The sequence below is a fragment of the Mizuhopecten yessoensis genome, unplaced genomic scaffold (assembly GCF_002113885.1).
Source record: "Mizuhopecten yessoensis strain PY_sf001 unplaced genomic scaffold, ASM211388v2 scaffold917, whole genome shotgun sequence".
Classification (NCBI taxonomy): domain Eukaryota; kingdom Metazoa; phylum Mollusca; class Bivalvia; order Pectinida; family Pectinidae; genus Mizuhopecten; species Mizuhopecten yessoensis.
Window position 1 is genome coordinate 1,008,406 of NW_018403786.1, and position 21,039 is coordinate 1,029,444.

Here is a 21,039-nt window from a genome sequence, read left to right on the forward strand (position 1 = left end):
ACCAGATGAAAACCCTCTCGTGGGCCCCGCAAGCTATTTAACCGGTAGAATGTAACCGGCAGCATTATTTTATCAAAATGTGATTTTTATCTGTTTCGAAAATAAATCAATAAAAAAACCGTAACAATATTTTTTATACAATAAATTACAAAAATATCATATTCGCGTTAAGATAGTTACACGAGATTTCGATACTTCAGCGGAAATACATTCTGCGCATGTCGAGCACTTTGTCGCCGGATTCCAAAACAGTCTTCATTTTTGGTAAACATGAGAGCTGTTCCAACTTGGGTCGACAAAGTTCAAGACAGAGACAAACTTGAACAATGGTATGATGTTGTTATCTCATGCAAAACACATTTTTTGTACGATATAACACGAAAAAATCTTCAATAAATATTCAGATTTGATGTCATCGGTCCGTGGTTAAGCACAACAATCGGACTCCGCAAGTCATTTTGACACATTCATACAAACATAACTTCATTCTAATGAAAATCAGTTCATACTTAACTTCCTTCTATGATACCCCAAAGCAAACTTTATAGGTAGAACATGTGGGTAACATTCTCTTAGTTGAGATGATTCACTGAAATTCCTGGGTACAGACTTTTCTGTACTCGGTCGTTTCGGTACTTGTTTTACACGTTTCGGTACTCCCCACTATCGTTTCGTTATTTTTAAGTTGTTCAGCACTAGGACAATAGGACATACGTTTCAAATTGCACTTTTTGTCTGGTGTGTTACTGATTATTATATTTCATGTTTTATTCGGTAAAAAGTTAGTACCGAAACATCCTATTCTTAAGTACCAAAACGTCTACTGTAGAATTCTTATTCGGAACTCAAACATGGCACATACCTACACCAACAATGTTAGAGGTTTTACACGTAGAAAAACTTTTGACAGGCGACGCGTCAGCAAAATAATATCCGATAGAAAAAAGGCCGACTAGCGGCCTCTCATGTTATGGGAGTAGGCACATACCATGATGCCACAAATCGCATTTCTTTTTCAAATTTGTTATTTGTTTTCATTTTAATAAACGATACACCACACAAAATAATCCAATAAATAGACTTAATAATTCACAGGTGAGGAAATCTATTTTTAGAAGGAACTTGTACAGAAGGGTTATCAATAAGTGACACAGTAAGTGTGTGGTCCTTTTTTCTTTCCAATTAGACCCAGCGAGGCACTGCCTGATATATTAATTATACAGGTGTTACTATACACTTTGACCCTGATATCATGAACTGTAGAACATCTTATCATAAGCTTGAACTAGTCCTACACATGTAGTTAAAAAGTACAACAAACACAGTACAGCAGCTGAAGCAGTACACTGTAAACAGTTATAATAGTTAAATAACTGACATAAGAACATTGGTCTGAAGCTCCAACACTTGTCTGTAAATTATGTAATCTGTGAATTTGATTTTTTCAGTATATGGGACCTGTGCTTTAGACCTGATGGCAGCCAGTTGATTGTTGCAGCTGGTAATCGTGTCTTGGTGTATGACACGAATGATGGCACGCTCATCCAACCTCTCAAGGGTCACAAGGACACAGTGTATTGTGTAACCTATGCAAGGGATGGAAAACGATTCGCTTCTGGATCTGCTGATAAAAGTGTTATTATCTGGACAAATAAACTAGAGGGCATTCTGAAATACACGTTAGTATCTGCAAAATTAGACAGATGAGTTAAGAGTGGTAATATATTATAGTGATGGGCTGATGGTCATTTATAATTGAATTTCAATTAGTTTGCCCATTCTGATTTCGATTATTGATTACAAGTTATAATCGGAATACTGAACTTAAGTGTCAAATGTATGCAATGTAAAGTATAAATTGAACTTTATTTATTCTTATGATTTTTATTATACGATTGGTCATAAGTAGACAAAAAATCAAAGCTGCATAAAAGTTGCCTGAAATTCATTCATCGTAAAAGAACATATCCTGATGTTAACAAGTCTGTATGTTAGTGTATATATAGTGTATATTTGGGGATTCAGTCCTATACAATTATAAAGTAATAATGCTGTTGATCATAAATCGGTTTACTATTTCCAATTACAAACTGAATATCGATTATTATTTTGAACCAATTGCCCATCACTATTATGTTAAGAACCTTTAAAACTTTTCATTGGAGATCGAAGTACAGAGAAAACATCTGTTCATGTCATATAAAGTATTTACAATTTTGATGGACAGTCAATTTAAAATCACAATCAATATTGTAAATTGATTGATGATCATTTGCATTTTTTGGGACTGCATACAAAGTTATTTACTTTACATTAGTATTTTTTCTTGTATTTAAAAAGAAAATGATTATATTGATTGTGGAATTTATAATCAATGATCAGAATTGTAAAGGGGAAACCAATTAATTTTGATTATAATCAATCATCACTAATTAACAATGACACCTATATTTGACAAAATAATAATGAAAATATTTAAAAGTTTAAATTAAGTGTTTCTGTACTGTGAATGAATTGAGTTTGGACAATTATCAAGGAGAAGGAAATTCTGCTGGATCCAAAAGTCTGCAGTACCCCTCCAAAATGAGGAGGCTTTTAGCAAGTTTGCTAATATCAGTGTTTTTTTTATTGTTTATTCATATTTGACCAAGAAACAGCTGAGTTGTAAGTCGATTGAGAATTAATGTTGATCTATTTCTATTTCAGTCACAATGATGCTATACAGTGTCTGTCCTACAACCCTTTAACTCACCAGCTAGCCAGTTGTGCTGTCAGCGACTTTGGTAAGCTATCAGTAGTACCAGCAGATTACATTGAAATGTTTTAAAAGTGTGACATGGCTTACTTACCATTTCCATGCTTTATTTGATGGAAATTCTGCTGTGCTGTATTCCTATAGTATTAGTGTATTCTAACGAATTTGTTATTTATATGTGTACCTTTGTTAGACCTTCTTGATTCAGAGTAATTTTTAAAGAGTTTTAGCTCGTTACGTATTGAGGTAAACCTGTATATATTTTTGCTATGACATTGATTAGTGAATTTTGACCTCTTGTCTTTCCCATAAACCTTGGGTGTACAATTTTTATCAGGGCTGTGGACAGCGGAACAGAAGAATGTATCTAAGCACAAAGTAAACAGCCGTATCACTTGCTGTAGTTGGACCAATGATGGGCAGTACTTGGCTCTTGGTCTGTACAATGGACTGGTCAGCATCCGTAACAAGGTCAGTTGCACCTACAGATCGATTGAAAAAGAGAATTAGCTGGTAATCATACAGCTGAAAACACAATGATTTTCATAATAGTGTTGAGGAAATATGCTTAAAGTTATCCTCATGGTGTCATCAGTGAGTTCTTTTATCATTTCAGATTAACATGTTCTATTTGAAAGTTTGATATTTACAGGCTTTTATATTGAAAAACTTTATGTCTAGTTCCAACACATTTAGAAATGTCTTTGTTTACATTTCTTACATTTTTATGAGTATAGGGTGGAGAGGAGAAAGTGAAGATTGAACGACCAAATGCAGCAACATCTCCTGTCTGGTCCCTACAATGGAACCCCAGCAGGTATAAGTTTTTAACATGCTTTAAAAATAATAAGTTATTAACATATATTCAATTTTTCAAAGAAATTGAATGTATATTCAGACAACAATATAAAATCACATGTAGATTGAATTAACACTTGAAAGAAAAATCGCCAGAAGTTCTGATACTAACAAGCTTCACTATGTTATTTATGCTCGAATCCAATGCTGTTTGTGAAAAAGAAAACTTCTGTTAAAAATAACAGTATATATGAGACTAATGTTTATGAAATTTGAAAAAGTTTTACTTTCGTGATAATTAAGAAAAAAATATTCAATGTTTGTTTGACAGGCCCCACCATGCAAATAATTATTCACATTTTCGAAAGTAAGTGTGTATGTAGAAATAGCTATAGGGTGTTGGGTGATGTGTGGTCCAAGGGAGATAACTCTCCATTCTTGTGTGATCTGCAAGTTTTTTCCAGCTTTATGCAAAATTATTTGAATTAAAAAAAAATGTGGATCAAAAATGAAATTTTGTTTTCTGAATTTGTAACTGGTATTTGTAGTTATATGCTTTTCAACTTATTTGCTTGGAGGACTTTGCTAGACTGCCAAATATTGAAATAGTTTGGAATGGCCATCAAGACTTAGAATTATTTAGTTGTAGTCTGTTAACAGTAATGCTAAAGTTTCATTTGAACTATTGTTGAAAATTATAAAATGAATATATAAGGGTCAAGGGTTGTCATGCATGATACTGTTCACCAATGTCCATTTCAATTTCAGAATAGACAAATCCTTTTTAAATGTATGCATGAAAGAATATACTGTATATAGCTCAAAATGTGTGATATGTTTTAGAGTTTGATCAAAATTTGAAGTCTTAACACAATTAACTTGGTCATTTTAATTTGGAAAAAAAGACATGTAAGTAAGAAATCTTTAAGCACACGAACCTTGTCTTTTATTATCACAGAGATGAATGATTTATTACTGTTTTACTTACAGAGATGAGACCTATGATGTGTTGGCTGTGGCAGATTGGGGACAGAGACTTTCATTTTATCAATTATCAGGGAAACAGGTAATTTGTTAGATCAGGTTGTGACATTGCAAAAGTCAGATAACTACTTGAATCCATGTGTTTGCATATAAATGAATGTTGATTATTAAAAGGAAAAAGCTTGTTTGTTTAAAAAAATGTTGTTGATTATCAAAGGGGAGGGGGGGGGGGGAGAAACCATGCCGTAACATTTGTCTGTGATTATTTTGGTTTGTTACAGATTGGTAAGGACAGAAACCTTGGGTATGATCCATGTACAGTCAGCTGGTTCTCCAAGGGCGAGTATGTGGTGATAGGCGGAGCCAACAAGCAATGCACTCTCCATACTAAAGAGGGGGTCAAGCTTGGGGTCATCGGGGACCAGGCATCATGGGTATGGGGAGCAGCGGTCAAGCCAGACTCAAACTATGTGGTATGTACTTGTGTTCAAAGATAAATATATTTTACATTGATTTACATAATCCAGATTATTTTGCATTTGGTTATACATTTATAGGAATAAGGAAAAAGCAGAAAAGATTGTCATGGAAAAGAAAAAGAAACATTCTTACTGAAATGATGGTAGCGCATGGTTTCACGTAATGTTTTTCTTCTGAAGGCTGTCGGCTGTCAGGATGGAACAATAGGATACTACCAGTTGATCTTCAGTACCGTACACGGACTGTATAAGGACCGATACGCCTACAGAGACAACATGACTGATGTGATCATACAGCACCTCATCACCGACCAGAAAGGTATGTTAGCGTATATAGACGACGGTAAGGTAGGCTGTGGAGAGATACAATGCTAACAATGTGTAAGGTGTATAGTGCTGATAAGATCTGTGTTTTCCAATGTTCTATAATCTCTATTGATGAACTGGTGTGAAGTTTATTCAGAATAGTCAAGTTAAAAAATAACAAGCTTTAATGTAGCACTTCCACAAAAAACCGAAACTGAAACAATTGTGGTTTAAACAAACATCATTCATTTATAATTGATTTATATCTTTGATAACTGCAGAAGTGTATGCACTTGCTTGAAAAATACCTTACGATCTGTTAAAACTTGTACTTTTAATCAAAGTAGAGAGAAGACGGGTCATCATTGATTACTGGAAAAGAATTTCAGTATTTGTTTTCTTATGTTGAAATAGTATAATTGTTCTTAGAAACAAAGTATATATTTAATTAAAATGATGATGGTGCTGTAATTCTATAGTGTGTAAATTAACTTGTGAATGCTGTTCAGGCTACGCTTTTATGGTACTCCGATTTCCCTTCAATTACACGCTATGTTGTTTAACACAAATTGTTGATTTTTGTCGACCCTCCTTCTACATATATAGTAAACCTTCGAGATTGGAAAAGCATGCATACTTCTGCTGCCCAAGACGTAAAACAGAGAATAGGGGCACTTACTCCTCCAGCTGACCCAGATATAGGTTTAAGCCATGCTGTTATATTGAATTCAACCCAAGTTCATGTTTTGTTTAACCTTGTTCGTGTTTGGTTAGATCTTGTTCTTGTTGACTTTACAAGTTTGTTCTTGTATTTCTGATTGTCAAATATGTTTGGTGTTTTTTTCTGTAATTTTTTCCCACTTAGGTAGACATCTAGTCAGTTGTCAGAATTGTCATCAAAAAAATGTCTACACGTCATTTGATTGTAGATTTTTAAGATGGTGAAGAATGTTATTCTTTTGTCCTGGAAGAAGATGCTATAGAGTAAAAACAGAAACAATAAAATCAAAAAATGATTACTTTAATGCTTGCTGAGTCCATCTTTTTAAAAGTTAAACCATCATAAATAATTTTAATACAGATAAAAACTGACATTTGTGTGACAGCTTTAATCACATTTAGTGACCATATGCGTGTAGTATGTGATTCCATTAATATAAGATACCAGTTTTTATATACAACATATATTCTTTTAGGATTTCCAGCAAGCTTCCAATCTTAAAGGTTAAAAAGATATATTATTAAAGATTGATGATACTGAGGTTGTAAAGCTCTGAGAGACGAACTGTATCAGGTTCTGGAATCTCTGATGAAAGTTGTTCTCTAAATCAATGTGTTCTTCAAATTTCTTGTGTTCATTATTAAAATGATTAATTAAAGGGCAACAAGACATGGACTCATCAATTGACTGACATTGTGCTCTTTCTATTTTCAGTGAGAATCAAATGTAGAGATCTTGTGAAAAAGATTGCTATCTACAGACACAGATTAGCTGTAAGTATGATAGATTTATTATATACAGAGCTGTAAGTAACATTATCCTAAGAATGGGTGCATTGCTATTGTCCGGATATATTTTTACCTTACTGTTATGTACATTTCATTGCAGGTTCAACTGCCAGACAAGATAGTGATATACGAGTTATACTCCGACGATGCAGCTGACATGCATTATAAAGTCAAGGAGAAGATAAACAGGAAATTTGACTGTAACTTATTGGTCGTTTGCTCACAAAACATCATACTATGTCAGGTATGTACGACATGTATTTTCCATATTCTTAATTGTAAAATGTTGGGTTCAAACTTTCACTGCAGTCCTGTTACTAAGATACAGTGATATAAATATGAAAATCATTGGTAAAGGTCAATTACATTTAGTAAATATAGATTTCTCAGTCATTTCTATATAGCTTTGTGACTTTATCAGAGTGATAGCTGGAAACAAAATCAGTTTAAATGGACGGGTTGGTCGAGTGGTTAACACTCTGGCCTTCCACGCAGGTGGCCGGGGTTTGATCCCCGAAGTCTTCGTACGCTTGGAATATTTAGAGAAAATTGTTTTTCTCCTGTCCACACAACTCCAACAACTCAGGTGGAGTATAAAATGGTCTGGGGTGGATGTTGCGGTATCTGTGCTGTAGCATTCAAGTGTGGTGGCACTATAAATGATACCGTTAGAAGCACAGTCCCACTACATGCCTAATAAGGCAGCTCTTTCAAATTCCACAAAAATGTATTGATTGTATAGATTGTATATCTATGTACTGTAAAGCGCTTTAGAGTGGCTTATTCTAGCTAGATAGGGCGCTATATCAAATGTATATTTATTTATTTAGATAATCTAAAGTAAGTCCTATCACTTTTTCTGTTTCCAGGACAAGCGCCTCCAGAGCTTCTCCTTCCAGGGTATCAAGGAAAAGGAGTGGGTGATGGAATCGCTGATTCGGTACATCAAGGTGATAGGTGGTCCCCCAGGTCGTGAGGGGCTCCTTGTCGGCCTCAAAAATGGACAGGTTAGTTGTGAGGTGGGCCTACTGCCGCAAGGCAAAGAGGGACTGCTAGTTGGGCTACAGAACGGACAGGTAAATGTAGAACTGGTGGTGGGCTGGGACCGGTGATCCTGTCTGGCCAGTGTTCAACAGCAGTGGGGAAAATTCAACCAAGTAATCAGCAATACAAGTCAGAATATTTTTAATTATATGTTTTTTTTAAAGAGATTGGAAAGAGATCAGAATATTTTCATTGTATTCAAAATATAGTACAAATGCCACTCGTATATGGAAAAAATCCCATTTAAGATAATGAAAAAGTCTGCTTAAATATATAAATGAAAGTCTGACTGTGAAAGGTAGAAATAAAGGAAGACTATCATCACACTTTAGTTGTTTACTTCTGTACAAGAGGTCATTATTAATTTGGAATCATATTTCAGATGTTCTTTGATTTAAAAAAAAAATCAAAAAAAATCCAGAATTCTCTAATTTCAGTCACGTGTCACAGCACATTTTCTTTTTTCACTTTATATTTATATCAACAAGTCGAGTTTTCATCACTCCACAAACACTGGTCAGTTAGGCCTGGTCCTAGACTGTCACACTGATGTGAACTCACGACCGGCTTTCTCCCTGGCATTTCTCATCACACAACTAAACGTCACTCTGATGTGAACTACCACGCTACATTCTCTCTTCCAGGCATCTGGCATCCATACAATTACATCCAAAATTGTCACTATTAAACTCAATGGTTTGTCACCTGCATTTTTAAGAAAGAAAGAAAGAAAGAAAAATAGAAAGAAAGACAGAGAAAGAAAGAAAGAAATATGTAGTAAAAATATTTGCCGTGGATATATTCAGTAATATAGAAACACAACACTGAAAGTCTCCAGACAATTCTTATTCTTACATTAGTTTACCACACTACAAGGTACACTTCAGTTAATTTACCACCTTAACCCTTTCACCACTGTAGACCATAATGGACTCATCCAAATAAAAGTATGGCATATAGTCTACTAAAGTTACCTAGGGGTGAAAGGGCTAAGTTAAGTTTCCTTCAGTCTGTCACTGCTGTAGAATCAGTAAAAATTTTGATTGGGAAAGTACCTATTGACTTACATATTAAGAGTTGTACCATATTTGTTCTGTATGTTTATTAGATTTTAGAAGAATGGCATTCCCCTTTAATATGTAAATTGCTGTGATCACAACAAATACTTGGTTTTAAACACAGTTATAATTAACTGGTTGATGGATAACACTATTAACCCTTCAGTTGAATGTTTAGCAGCAGATACCCAAATAGTTTGCATTATATTTAACCTAACTCTTGAGTCACAATCCACTGGAAAGTTAATGATATTTTCGTAAAGATTCAGACCACACTGCACTCATAATTGATTACATCAATAACTCAATAAATGAAAATATAAAATACTTAAAGAAAATTTGTTAAAGATTATTTGAAAGAAAATGGATTAAGAATATTAGACAAAAGTGAAAAAGGAAAAATCCATTTGAACTTAAGTCATTATATGATTTTTGTATATTGTATAAAAAAATAATATCAGTCGCTGTCATTCAAAGTTTAAGCCTTTCCAACATTAATTAGAATAAGATTACTGGAAGAAAAAATTCAGGTTTTCATAATAAGTAACAACTAATGATGTGTAGTTTTAGTCATGTGTTGCATGTCCCTGCTTGTAAAGTTTTGTTTACATTTTACTTGTACATGACATATCGAAACACTTTGTGCATGCCTGTTAAGATGTGAAGTTATTACCCTAAGCTGTCACTGACCTTACGTTATACTCCTCACCTGAACAGATCATGAAGATATTTGTGGACAATCCATTCCCCATCATGCTCCTGAAGCAGGCGACATCTGTCCGGTGTCTGGATGTTTCCGCCTCTCGTACCAAACTGGCCGTCGTGGACGAGCACAGCACCTGTCTGGTGTATGACATCAACACCAAGGAACTCCTATTCCAGGTAAAATATCTAATTAACAAATATACCTGTGCAGGTAGAACACAATAGGTTAATTACAGTGGAATAGTCAACCTTGAGTTCTTTTGTATGTGAAGTTATACATGTACAAAGAATGTGTTGATTAAAGCTGCAAGATACAGCACAAGGCAGACTGAACCTCATGTAGTATTTGTTGTAGTAATGTGTCATGTTGTTGTCTCCCCTGTTACAGGAGCCCAATGCTAACAGTGTAGCATGGAACACCCACTACGAGGACATGTTGTGTTTCTCTGGAAACGGTCTCCTCAACATCAAAGCCAGCAACTTCCCCGTCCACCAACAGAAACTACAGGTAACTCTATTATCAGCCCGTCCTGTAAAAAGCTGAGAACTTTAGAGATTACCCATTGACAACATTTTACAGAAGTATATTATGATTTTTTAGGTCACTTGAGACAAAGTCTTATTTGACCTATTGCAATCGCATTTTGTCTGTCATCATTCTTGAATAAAATACTCTTAACTGATTGAAAGGTCCTCAAATTTTTGTTGTGGGATAGTTTGATAGTACAAAAAGTAAGGCCCCTAGAAAGGGGTAAAATAGGTTAAATAAAAATAAGCAACTTTTTCTCATGAATCCTAAGGCTCATAATATTTATATAATTCCATAATTATGGTAAACCTTACCATAACCAGTATAATGGAGATTGGAGAAGACTTATTTATTAGGCCTTGTCTGTTTTTGAACAGTAGTATATGATAAATATTGGATACTCCACAACATCATTTTGTGGGCAAAAAAAACAAAATCTGCATGAATTAATATGCTGGTTCAAAGTGTCATAAAGCAAGTTTAATTCTAAAATAACTTTGTTTAGCCCTTTCACCACTGTAGACAGTGATGGACTCCTCCAGATTAATGCGTGGTAGAGTCTACTAAAGTTATGTAGGGGTGAAAGGGTTAGAGTCATGTATACCAGGTATATTGATTCTTTATTAATCTTGGTCATCTTTTTCAGGGCTTTGTGGTAGGTTTCAGTGGGTCAAAGATATTCTGTCTCCACGTTTACTCCATGTCCTCAGTAGATGTACCACAGTCAGCGTCCATGTACCAGTATCTGGAGAAAAAGTTTTTCAAGTAGGTGTCTGATAATATGCATATTGTATATGATAGCCAAGATTCCTATATGCCTACAGCATAAGCACCGTATATAAGCAGCGTATATATGTATCATATATGAAAAATGTGTAAAAATATTGATAAATTTGTTGTCTTCAACAAAATTGTGATTTCTATAGTAACACATGAACAGTATAATTATGAGGAGGAGGATAAAATGATAAAGAAAAAAATGTATTCATAATCAATTTATGGTCACTGTTATTGTGTAAAATAGATTGTGGTTTTGAAAATGAATGTATTGTGCTATATAGGGATGCATACAAAGTTGCCTGTCTTGGAGTGACTGACGGGGACTGGGAGGTGCTGGCCCACGAGGCTCTGGAGGGACTTGACTTTGACACAGCCAAAAAGGCCTTTATCAGGATCAGGGACCTACGCTACTTAGAGCTCATCCACAACATAGAGGTAAACACCACTGTAACAGGCTTAATTAATTGTACGTTATTTAGTATTTACATTAAATTTCTAAAGTCTTGTTAGATTTTCATGGTAGATTTTGATACAGAGTTAAAATAATAAATACGCTTGCAAGTTTAAATTTATATGTTCTTGTGCATTTTTAGCTTCTTCGTTTTATATTTCCAAGTAATACATTTCTTTCTATACCTATTTATATACATGTATAAGCAATGGCAAAATTAGATTTTTAAATGGTATATGATTATAATTATAATCTATGTAGCATTTTACAGATAATATCAAAGTAAATAGTGAACCTGGTATCTAATTATGCTTGAGATGTAATATAATAATATCCTTTTAAACTTTTAGCTCAGTCTTTATGAAATGATATAAAGATATGGTGTGGAATATTATAAATAATTGATATATGATGTCAGATGATGATGATGAGGATGAGGATGTTGTCAGATGATGTCAGATATGATGATGATGATGATGATGATGATGATGAACTTTATAGACACCTTTGTTTAATGTGTATGAACAATCATGTACTTATGTAGAATGTCATATATGTCTTGTCTTATAATATTTATTTTTTAAATTGATATATATTTGTGTTCCCAGGAAAGGAAGAAGCGTGGAGAACAGGATACCATGGTGTTCCTGGGAGATGTATATGGTTACCAGGGCAAGTTCCACGAGGGTGCTAAACTCTACAAGAAATCCAATCACGAACACAAGGCCATGAACATGTACACAGACCTCAGGATGTTTGATTATGCTAAGGTATATATCATACAGAATGCATTTTTATCACATAATGTACTGTGTTTTCCAGTGAATATACCCATGTCATATTGTTTTGCGTATTAACCCATGTAATATGACCTATCAGCCCTGTGATTGGTTGTAAGTTTCAATTGTTTCAATTGTGACGTCACGCCCAGGACAAGTACCTGACGTCACAGATTTACACACTGGAGTCAAAATGGGGGCTTTTCATATTTCAAGGTTGCATGAAAATTGTCGTTTTACGAAATAAATGCCACAGATCTTGATCACGTGATAAAAAGGATCTTACACTCATTTCCATTTCATTTGAAATTTATGAAACTCTTCACCAATTTTTTCATTTTAGCTCACCAGAGGCTTGCTAAATTGAAAAATTCTAAGACACATTTCATAAATCTCATATGAAATGGAAACTCATATAAGATCCTATATATACTGACCTCTGACGTTTGAGTGTGCTACGGTTTATTAAACAGATTATGTGTACCGACCTCTGGATGGTTGAGTATGCTAAGGTATATATTATACAGAATGTGTACTCTGACCTCAGGATGTATGAGTGTGCTTCCGTACAGTATATTAAACAGAACATGAACACTGACCTCTGGATGGTTGAGTATGCTAAGGTATATATTATACAGAATGTGTACTCTGACCTCAGGATGTATGAGTGTGCTTACGTACAGTATATTAAACAGAACATGAACACTGACCTCTGGATGGTTGAGTATGCTAAGGTATTTTTCATGAAAAGGTTTTATGATCCTAACGGTGAGCATACAATGTCTTTTTACATTGGTTACTGATATAATGCATCAATACTTTAAAGTAAATGTACTGACTTGTCATATGTGTTGTCAGAAAAGATGTTAAAGTTTCTGTGAAGCTCAATACCAATACAACAATGAATAGCCACACATGAACATATTTTAGCATATGATTTCATCAGTCAAGACTTCCTGCTCAATTGTTTAATTTTGCACTTTTAAATTATTTACACCCTGAATTTGATGTTACCAGGAGTACATTGGTTCTGGAGACCCGCTGGATAAGAAGATGCTGATCACCAAGCAGGCAGACTGGGCAAAGAGTAGTAATGAACCCAAGGCTGCGGCTGAGATGTATATATCTGCTGGAGAGTTCTGTAAGGCCATAGACATCATTGGTGACCATGGCTGGGCTGACATGTAAGTTCTAAAACATCCACTTAAATCCTAACGCATTTTTTTTCTGTGGCATTGCACTATAAAAATTACATATCTGTTACTGTAGGAGCCAAATTTAAACATTTATAAATACAAATTTTCAAAAATATTGTTTGCATAAAATTTATGAATATTTTCTGTTCTTTTTCCTATCAAGTATTTTGATAGCTAATGAATTGTGAGTTCTGGCTATACAAGAAAGCTAGGAAGTCTAGTAGACTAGGATAATTCAGAAAGCTAGGAAGTCTAGTAAACTAGGATAATTCAGAAAGCTTCAATGTGTTACAGGATGATTGACGTTGCTCGTAAACTGGACAAAGCTGACCGTGAAGCGCTGTCCCGAGCAGCAGCCCACCTGGCCAAGATGGAGCAGTACCCATACGCTGCTGAGGTGTATAGTAAGATGGGAGACATCAAGTCCCTCATCAACCTACATGTTGAGGCTAAACACTGGGATGATGTGAGTAAAGCCAGTCATTCACATGAAGTACAATACCAGTGATTTTATCTTTGGTGGTTTGTTAGGCTATTATTGATCTAAGGCTTGAAGCTGAAGCAGTTTTACTGGATCAATTTGGATTTATGGCTAAAATATATATTTACATGTGATTCAACCATTCCAACACCTATTATATGAAAGAGACTTTAAATTATTATTTTAAACTACATCGTTCATGTGATGCAAATATTTATTTAAGGCTTGTAAACTGTAAGTAATACTGATTTCTATGAGAAACTTATTAATTGTACAATAAGCTTCATGAAAGAAACTCCAATAGTTTGATTACCTGGTGTTATAAGTACCTCTGAGTCAGTAATTTTTCTATCAGCAAATTATAAAGCTTCTCTTGATGTTTATTTATCAGTATTCCGATGATGTGAAAAATTGAAAGCAAACGAAATTTCAAAGTAATAAATACCTATCATAGGATCTGTTTGAATAGCAGGACAAATTTAGTCCTTGAGATAGAATTGGTCAGCTGTGGTCAAAACTTTTTAATTTTATTGTGAAAGTAAGTTTTGCTAATGCACTCTGAGAAACTTTGTTAACAGATGGATGAACTGTTAATGTACCATTATTAAAATCTGCCTTATACTATAGAGTGATGACCGTGTCGAATGGAAGCTTCCTAGAACTAAAATGGAAATCTTAATTCTGAATTAGCCCTTTCACCCCTATGCAACTTTAGTAGACTCTCCCATGCATTGATCTGGATGAGTCCATTATGGTCTTCAGTGGTGAAAGGGTTAGTGTAAAGTTGGTTATTATTAGCTGCCTTTTAGAGGAATTAATCACTTTCAATTTTAACCAAACAAAATGCTTAACTGTGCTGAGTAGACCAGACTGAATATCTCTATCATCTCAGATCTGCTGTTAATGACACTAATAGAAGTTGGCTATGTTTGATTGACAGGCATTCACACTGGTGGAGAAACACCCAGAGTACAAGGAAGAAGTCTACGTACCCTACGCCCAATGGCTGGCCGAGAATGACAAGTTTGAGGAAGCTCAACAAGGTATAGAAGGATAGCTACATACCATCTGTATCGGCATGAAATGATAGACATTCACTTTACATTTAAATACAAAATGTTGATTTTCAGTGTATACCAGTATTTATATGAAGATTTATCCTTATAAATATCCCAGCACACACGCAGGCATTCACACATAGGGAGATATTAGCCAGGTGGCATAGGACTAGTAGTTAACACCTGATGATTAAAGGCAGCTCCTGCAAATTCCTCAAAAATTGTATTGAATAATATATATGCTTATTGTATTTATTGAATATCCGTGTACTGTAAAGCGCTTTAGAGTGGCTTATGTTAGCTAGATAGGGCGCTATATCAAATGTTGTATATTATTATTATTTTCAATATATAAAACAGGCCCATATGTATATTTAAATAATTCTGTCACAATGAAATTGAAGGGAATGAAAAGTTCTGACCATTTGTATGGTTAGTTACCCTTTCACATTTCTCCTGTTTTCATGACAAATACTAATAAAACTTCGACGTACTAGCTAGTGTAATGCACAACAAAACAAATGAGTTAATGTTTCAGCAAGGTGCACTCTTAAAAACCATTATCATCGCTGTAACCTTCCATGACATTTCAGTGAAGTATAATGTATGTAAATACCTTGAATGATACACATTTGAGGATGTTGCTGTATTAGGTCATTTTCACATTGTAACTGTTTTTAGAAGTTTTGGCTACTTCATCTTCCAATGAATATCCTTGAAACAATTCCAAAACAAGTCAGGTATCATATAGGCGGATTTGTTCTTATTTATGATGTCTTATTTTTTTAAATGAACTTTTTTTGAGGTAATTATAGATTGAAGTAAGTGATGTTAAATAATATTTCTTTCCTCCATCAGCTTTCCACAAAGCTGGACTGCAGACAGAGGCTGTCAAGGTTCTGGAACAGTTGACACACAACGCTGTTCTGGAAAGCAGGTTCAACGATGCTGGCTACTACTTCTGGAAGTTGTCCATGCAGTGTCTCGACATAGCGAAAGGTAGGTGGATAGGCCAAGATAACTGTAATATGTAGTTTATATATAGTCAATATACCCTGATCTTTCTTGTATATCATGGTATTACAAGCACTTTTCTCATTTAGGTTCTTTTCCTGTAAAAGTAGATCTTTTAGAGCCTAGATCAACTCATAAAATCTGTTTATACATCTTTTCCTGTATGAGGTCAAAATGCAAAATAACGTTTCACTTTGATTAACACTAAAATTATCGTAAATTTGTTAGCGCTGTCTATGAAATAGATGTGTACTATATGTAGTGTGTACTATGTATGTAGTGTGTACTATGTAGATGTTTATTATTGTAGATTTGTTGGAGCTATCTATAAAATAACATTCACACAACCAATAAAGTCTGTACTAGCCATTTTGGACTATTTGTTTCAAATTTTGTTTGTAAGTTACTGATGTAGCAAAAATAACTGTCATAATTTTTTTAGCTCACCTGGCCCGAAGGGCCAAGTGAGCCTATGGCATGGTGTGGCGTCCGTCCGGCGTCAACTTTTAACTTTAAACAACATCTTCTCAGTAACCAAAAGGCCTAGGGTGATCATATTTGGCCAGAAGCATGCTTGTATGAAGGGCTACCAAATGTGTTCAAATAAATGACCTTCATCAATTTTCAAGGTCACAGGGGTCAAATATGTTAAAATCTTTAAACAACTTCTTCTGAATAACCAAGAGGCCTAGGATGATGATATTTGTCCAGTAACATGCTGGGATGAATGGCTACCAAGTTTGTTCAAATGAATGACCTTGATCCACTTTCAAGGTCACAGGGGTCAATTGTCTTAAAATCTTCAAACAACTTCTTCTCAAAAACCAAAAGGCCTAGGGTACTGATATGGGGCCTATAACATGCTGGGATGAAGGGCTACCTAGTTTGTTCAAATGAATGACCTTGACCCACTTTCAAGGTCACTGGGGGCAGATGTCTTAAAATCTTCAAACAACTTCTCAATAACCAAAAGGCCTAGGGTACTGAAATTTGGCCTGTAGCATGCTGGGATGAAGGGCGACCAAGTTTGTTGAAATGGATGACCTTGACCCACTTTCAACCTAATGTCCTTGTTCGACATTCAAGGTCACAGGTGTCATATGTTTAAATCTTTTAATAGGTTCTTATGAATCAAACACTGATATTCTGCCTGTAGCTGTATTTTAGTCCACTTTTAAGATTACAAGTGTGAGATTAATACCAGGTGAGCGATGCAGGCCCATTGGGCCTCTTGTTTATACCTAGTCTGTGAAGTATGTCTTTTCGGAAATTGTGATGTTTCTTAATGGCATCAATTTTTCTATAAATGTATCATAACAATGCCAAAAATCAAGTTATCTCTATCTTCCTCCTATTAAAGTATTTATCCCCTGAACCCGAATGTTTTGATAGATGGTAGAAGGGACTGACACATGGGTAGTTGCTGTATTATAGTAGTGATTTATCAACATTATTTTATCCTATCAAATATTTCCTTATTCAGACGATGAAGGTAAGAGTTCTTTATCTGCTTGATATATTATAGTTTTACTTTCGTTTAATTTACATACAAACACAGTTCTTCTTACCACCGTTTCGTTCATTATATTTTCACTTTATGATTGTTCTTGGTCAATTAGTGTGACAACCATTTAGTGATATTATGTTAACATTTTATTTTCTAGTGGTGTACAGTCCAAGAGTATTTGTAATTCGGCAGTGTATCGTACGCCCGAGAGTTTTTAATATTCGGCAATGACACTTTTTCATTGCAAACAAGAATTTAACTTGCAACAAAATATTTTAATGAAGTTATTTTGATTGTTTTTAGTATTTTGGACATTTGACACATCAGTTAAATCTTGTTTTTAGTCTTTTGGACATTTGACACATCAGTAAAATCTAATAGCCTTTTAAATTAGATTAAATTAAAAAAACAAAATTATTGACCAAACAAAACGGATTTGTGAATGATTCTTTTAAAATTTAAAAACAAATGTGAATTCCAACAATGTGGTAGAGGGACTTTTCATTGTGATGTTGTTGTGATATTATTTGACACTTAATTTGTGTTTACACTTTAGTAACTTGAGTTGGGTACATATATATCCATGTAGACTTAGGGGATGGTTGTGTGATTGCTGTGGTTTGCTTTTACCCTTGTAGCTGCCATATAGAGTCCTGCAAATGGATATATAGGTCAATGAGTGTGTTATAATGACATTTCTATACAGGAATCAAGAGTTTACAATTCCACTACCCTAATGCCCAGACTAGATCTGGTGGCTTAAATGACAGTGCTTGTGAAAAAAATCAGTATTTGCTTTGGAAATATAAGTCTGGCTATATAGTAAGTCTTTCTGCCAGCTGTTTCTCTTAATAAGAAAAGCACACCTTTAAAGAATTTATCAAGAAAGAAACAGAAACCATTGAGTTATAGCTAGATCAAGAAAGTCATTTCCTACAAGTAAAACAATTTTGTAGGGACCAGTCTCAGTGTATAGTTTTTTTAGAAACATTTCATTTTGTCTTATGCGGATGAGTGGGCAAAGCTACAAATAATATGTTGATGGTGATTCTAACCTTTAGCCCACTTGTTAGACAAGAACCAAATTTGTTCTTGTTTCAATGTAAGCATAACAGGTTTATAATAGATCTAGTCGAAGAAATTCAAAACCAATCAGTATTTTATAATAAAAAAAAGGTATTAAAAACCTGTTCATACTTAAATAGGCAAGGAAGCTTGTTGACCATAATATATTTACTATAAATAAGACATTATTTACACTTAGTGTTGCTTAAACTTCAGTAAGGTATATCAGTTGGTATATAATTAGTATATAAGCTTTAATATTGATTTGCTGTTTAGGAATGTTTGATTTCCTTTTGCAGTAATTGACGATCCTGATAAGAAGGAGGAGATGTTGAATAAGTTCCATGACTACCAGCGTAAAGCTGACATGTATTACGCCTACCATTCTATACAGAGATATACGGTAGGTTATTGTTTGAATTTGATGTAATTTTTTTCGATATGTTGACATATAACTATTTTATCTAACAAATTGTCGCTGACCTGAACTGAAGTACTAGTGAGTGTGCCTTACTTTAATGAACTATTTATCAATGAGATTGTGTGACACAATGAGTATGGAAAAATCAATGTTTTTGTTTTTAGTAACAGTTATTATACTGTAATATTAAAACTTGTTATATTTTCCCCATGCAGGACGAACCATTTACGTCCCATCTCCCTGAGGCATTATTTAACATCTCGCGCTATCTGCTCCACATGATGCAGGCCAATGTTCCTCACGGCATCTCCAAGGTGTATCCTTTATGTCATGGTATAGTATAGCAGATCTGGTGACATGACAGAGAATACATAGTAGGTGGGCTGGTCAGGTTTATCTTACGTAACAGTCTTTAAAGTAGAACTAAGATTATATATCACATATGCTGGATATTTCATATTATATTATTTTAGTGAATATTTTTCTTGGTATATTTTTAACTAAAAACATTACAGAATAGAAAAGTTTACATAGAGTTGTGATATACAGTAATACTATGCAAGTTTTAATGCTTTAATGATATTTATTTATGTAATTTATTGCTGTTTTAATATTTTTTTGTCCAAAAATACCTTAGCAAAACAACAATATCAGAGCTGAATAAGATAATACTTCATCATTTACAAATAAAGCTTCTTCATTTGGAAATAATTCAAGACATCTGTTTCTGACAAATTCTGTCCATTTGTAATACAAATCTTTTTTTTTTTACAAAAATAATTGTAATGATACATTGTGACCCTTGACGGTTGTAAGTGGTACTCTGTATGCCCTGGCTAAGCAGAGTAAGAACCTGGGAGCCTACAAGCTGGCCCGCTACGCCTACGAGAAACTGCAGTCTCTACGTGTTCCTTCTCGGTTCCTGGAAACTGTAGATCTGGGCAGCATCATGATCAGGTCCAAACCGTTCCATGACGGAGATGTAAGTTTGACATATTGATGAAATCATTTATTAGAATTACTTTTTATAAAGGACACAATGAGATTTCCAAAGGTTTTTAAATTCTCATCCCCTCTCTGTTTTTGCCTACTTCAAAATTAATAGGATTGTTGCTCTGTTTGTCTACTTAATTATACAGACTTCAAATGTTACGATTTTCAGTTTTGGAAGGAAGATATCACACATTTTAGACAGTTTTGTAAATTAAAAAAAAATCTTCAAATCTACAGTAGATTGCTTTTCCTTTTATATCAGGTGAATCATGAAAAACGTTGCTTCATGTGATTTGTTTCCAAACCATTTATTAAAGTTATTAGAGAAAAGTTAAATACTGTATACTGGAAAATTTACACCGCAGTTTAATTTTTCGCCTTTTTCGCCGACCCCAAAAAGGGCAAATTTATCAGGACAGCAAAAATATTTGTGCTTGACATACAATAAATAATAATTGCATGTGAAAGGCGAAATTAACACCAGGTGAACATGGATTTTTTTATTTGAGCAGGCAAAAGTTTCCCAGTATACAGTATTAAATATACAATGTAAAGGATATATTGACACATTTTTTATTACGAAAAACAAAAGTAACTTATTTAGTGTATGAGTAGTTTGTTAATATACAAAAGAGTATGTGTACATTTTTCCTGAAAAATTTATTTGTAGCAAATAATTTAATACTGGTTGAAAATATATATTTCTTTGCTATGTCTACATAAAATAAATAGGGAATAATGGAAAAATCCAATATATATATATATGTATACTTATTTATATTGATACTGTTTTGTCTGACAGGACCTGCTGCCAATGTGCTACAGATGTTCCACGACCAATCCTCTCCTCAACAATAACGGTGACTGCTGTATCAACTGTCGACAGCCATTTATACATTCCTTTGTGTCATTTGGTGAGTGATTGATTTATAATGCCACAACAATTGAACCTTCCTTTGTCTATTAAACATAAACTTTGGACATTCCTTTGTCCATTAAACATAAACTTTGGACATTCCTTTGTCTATTAACTTTGGACATTCCTTTGTCTATTAAACATAAACTTTGGACATTCCTTTGTCTATTAAACATAAATTTTGGACATTCCTGTGTCTATTAAACATAAA

At 34.2% G+C, this 21,039-nt stretch overlaps 1 protein-coding gene across 4 annotated transcripts in view; it reads left to right on the forward strand.

The window, feature by feature from the left end:
- The first annotated feature begins 214 nt into the window (after positions 1–214).
- Positions 215–21,039, forward strand: part of LOC110454772 (intraflagellar transport protein 122 homolog) — a 25,510-nt gene continuing 4,685 nt past the window's right edge. The window contains exons 1-26 of one of the 4 annotated variants that reach the window (XM_021504469.1): positions 215–329; positions 1,449–1,679; positions 2,707–2,783; positions 3,093–3,226; positions 3,493–3,572; positions 4,544–4,619; positions 4,819–5,010; positions 5,197–5,335; positions 5,929–6,024; positions 6,758–6,816; positions 6,932–7,075; positions 7,701–7,838; positions 9,651–9,815; positions 10,027–10,146; positions 10,814–10,932; positions 11,229–11,382; positions 12,007–12,168; positions 13,195–13,361; positions 13,668–13,839; positions 14,795–14,897; positions 15,771–15,911; positions 17,410–17,418; positions 18,798–18,901; positions 19,135–19,235; positions 19,736–19,901; positions 20,715–20,826. In XM_021504469.1, the coding sequence (XP_021360144.1) occupies positions 271–329; positions 1,449–1,679; positions 2,707–2,783; positions 3,093–3,226; positions 3,493–3,572; positions 4,544–4,619; positions 4,819–5,010; positions 5,197–5,335; positions 5,929–6,024; positions 6,758–6,816; positions 6,932–7,075; positions 7,701–7,838; positions 9,651–9,815; positions 10,027–10,146; positions 10,814–10,932; positions 11,229–11,382; positions 12,007–12,168; positions 13,195–13,361; positions 13,668–13,839; positions 14,795–14,897; positions 15,771–15,911; positions 17,410–17,418; positions 18,798–18,901; positions 19,135–19,235; positions 19,736–19,901; positions 20,715–20,826 (3,220 nt within the window). In that variant the 5' untranslated portion in view covers positions 215–270. The remainder of the gene's footprint in view (positions 330–1,448; positions 1,680–2,706; positions 2,784–3,092; positions 3,227–3,492; positions 3,573–4,543; positions 4,620–4,818; positions 5,011–5,196; positions 5,336–5,928; positions 6,025–6,757; positions 6,817–6,931; positions 7,076–7,700; positions 7,839–9,650; positions 9,816–10,026; positions 10,147–10,813; positions 10,933–11,228; positions 11,383–12,006; positions 12,169–13,194; positions 13,362–13,667; positions 13,840–14,794; positions 14,898–15,770; positions 15,912–17,409; positions 17,419–18,797; positions 18,902–19,134; positions 19,236–19,735; positions 19,902–20,714; positions 20,827–21,039) is intronic. The other 3 variants (XM_021504477.1, XM_021504486.1, XM_021504494.1) reach the window with 3 other exon arrangements.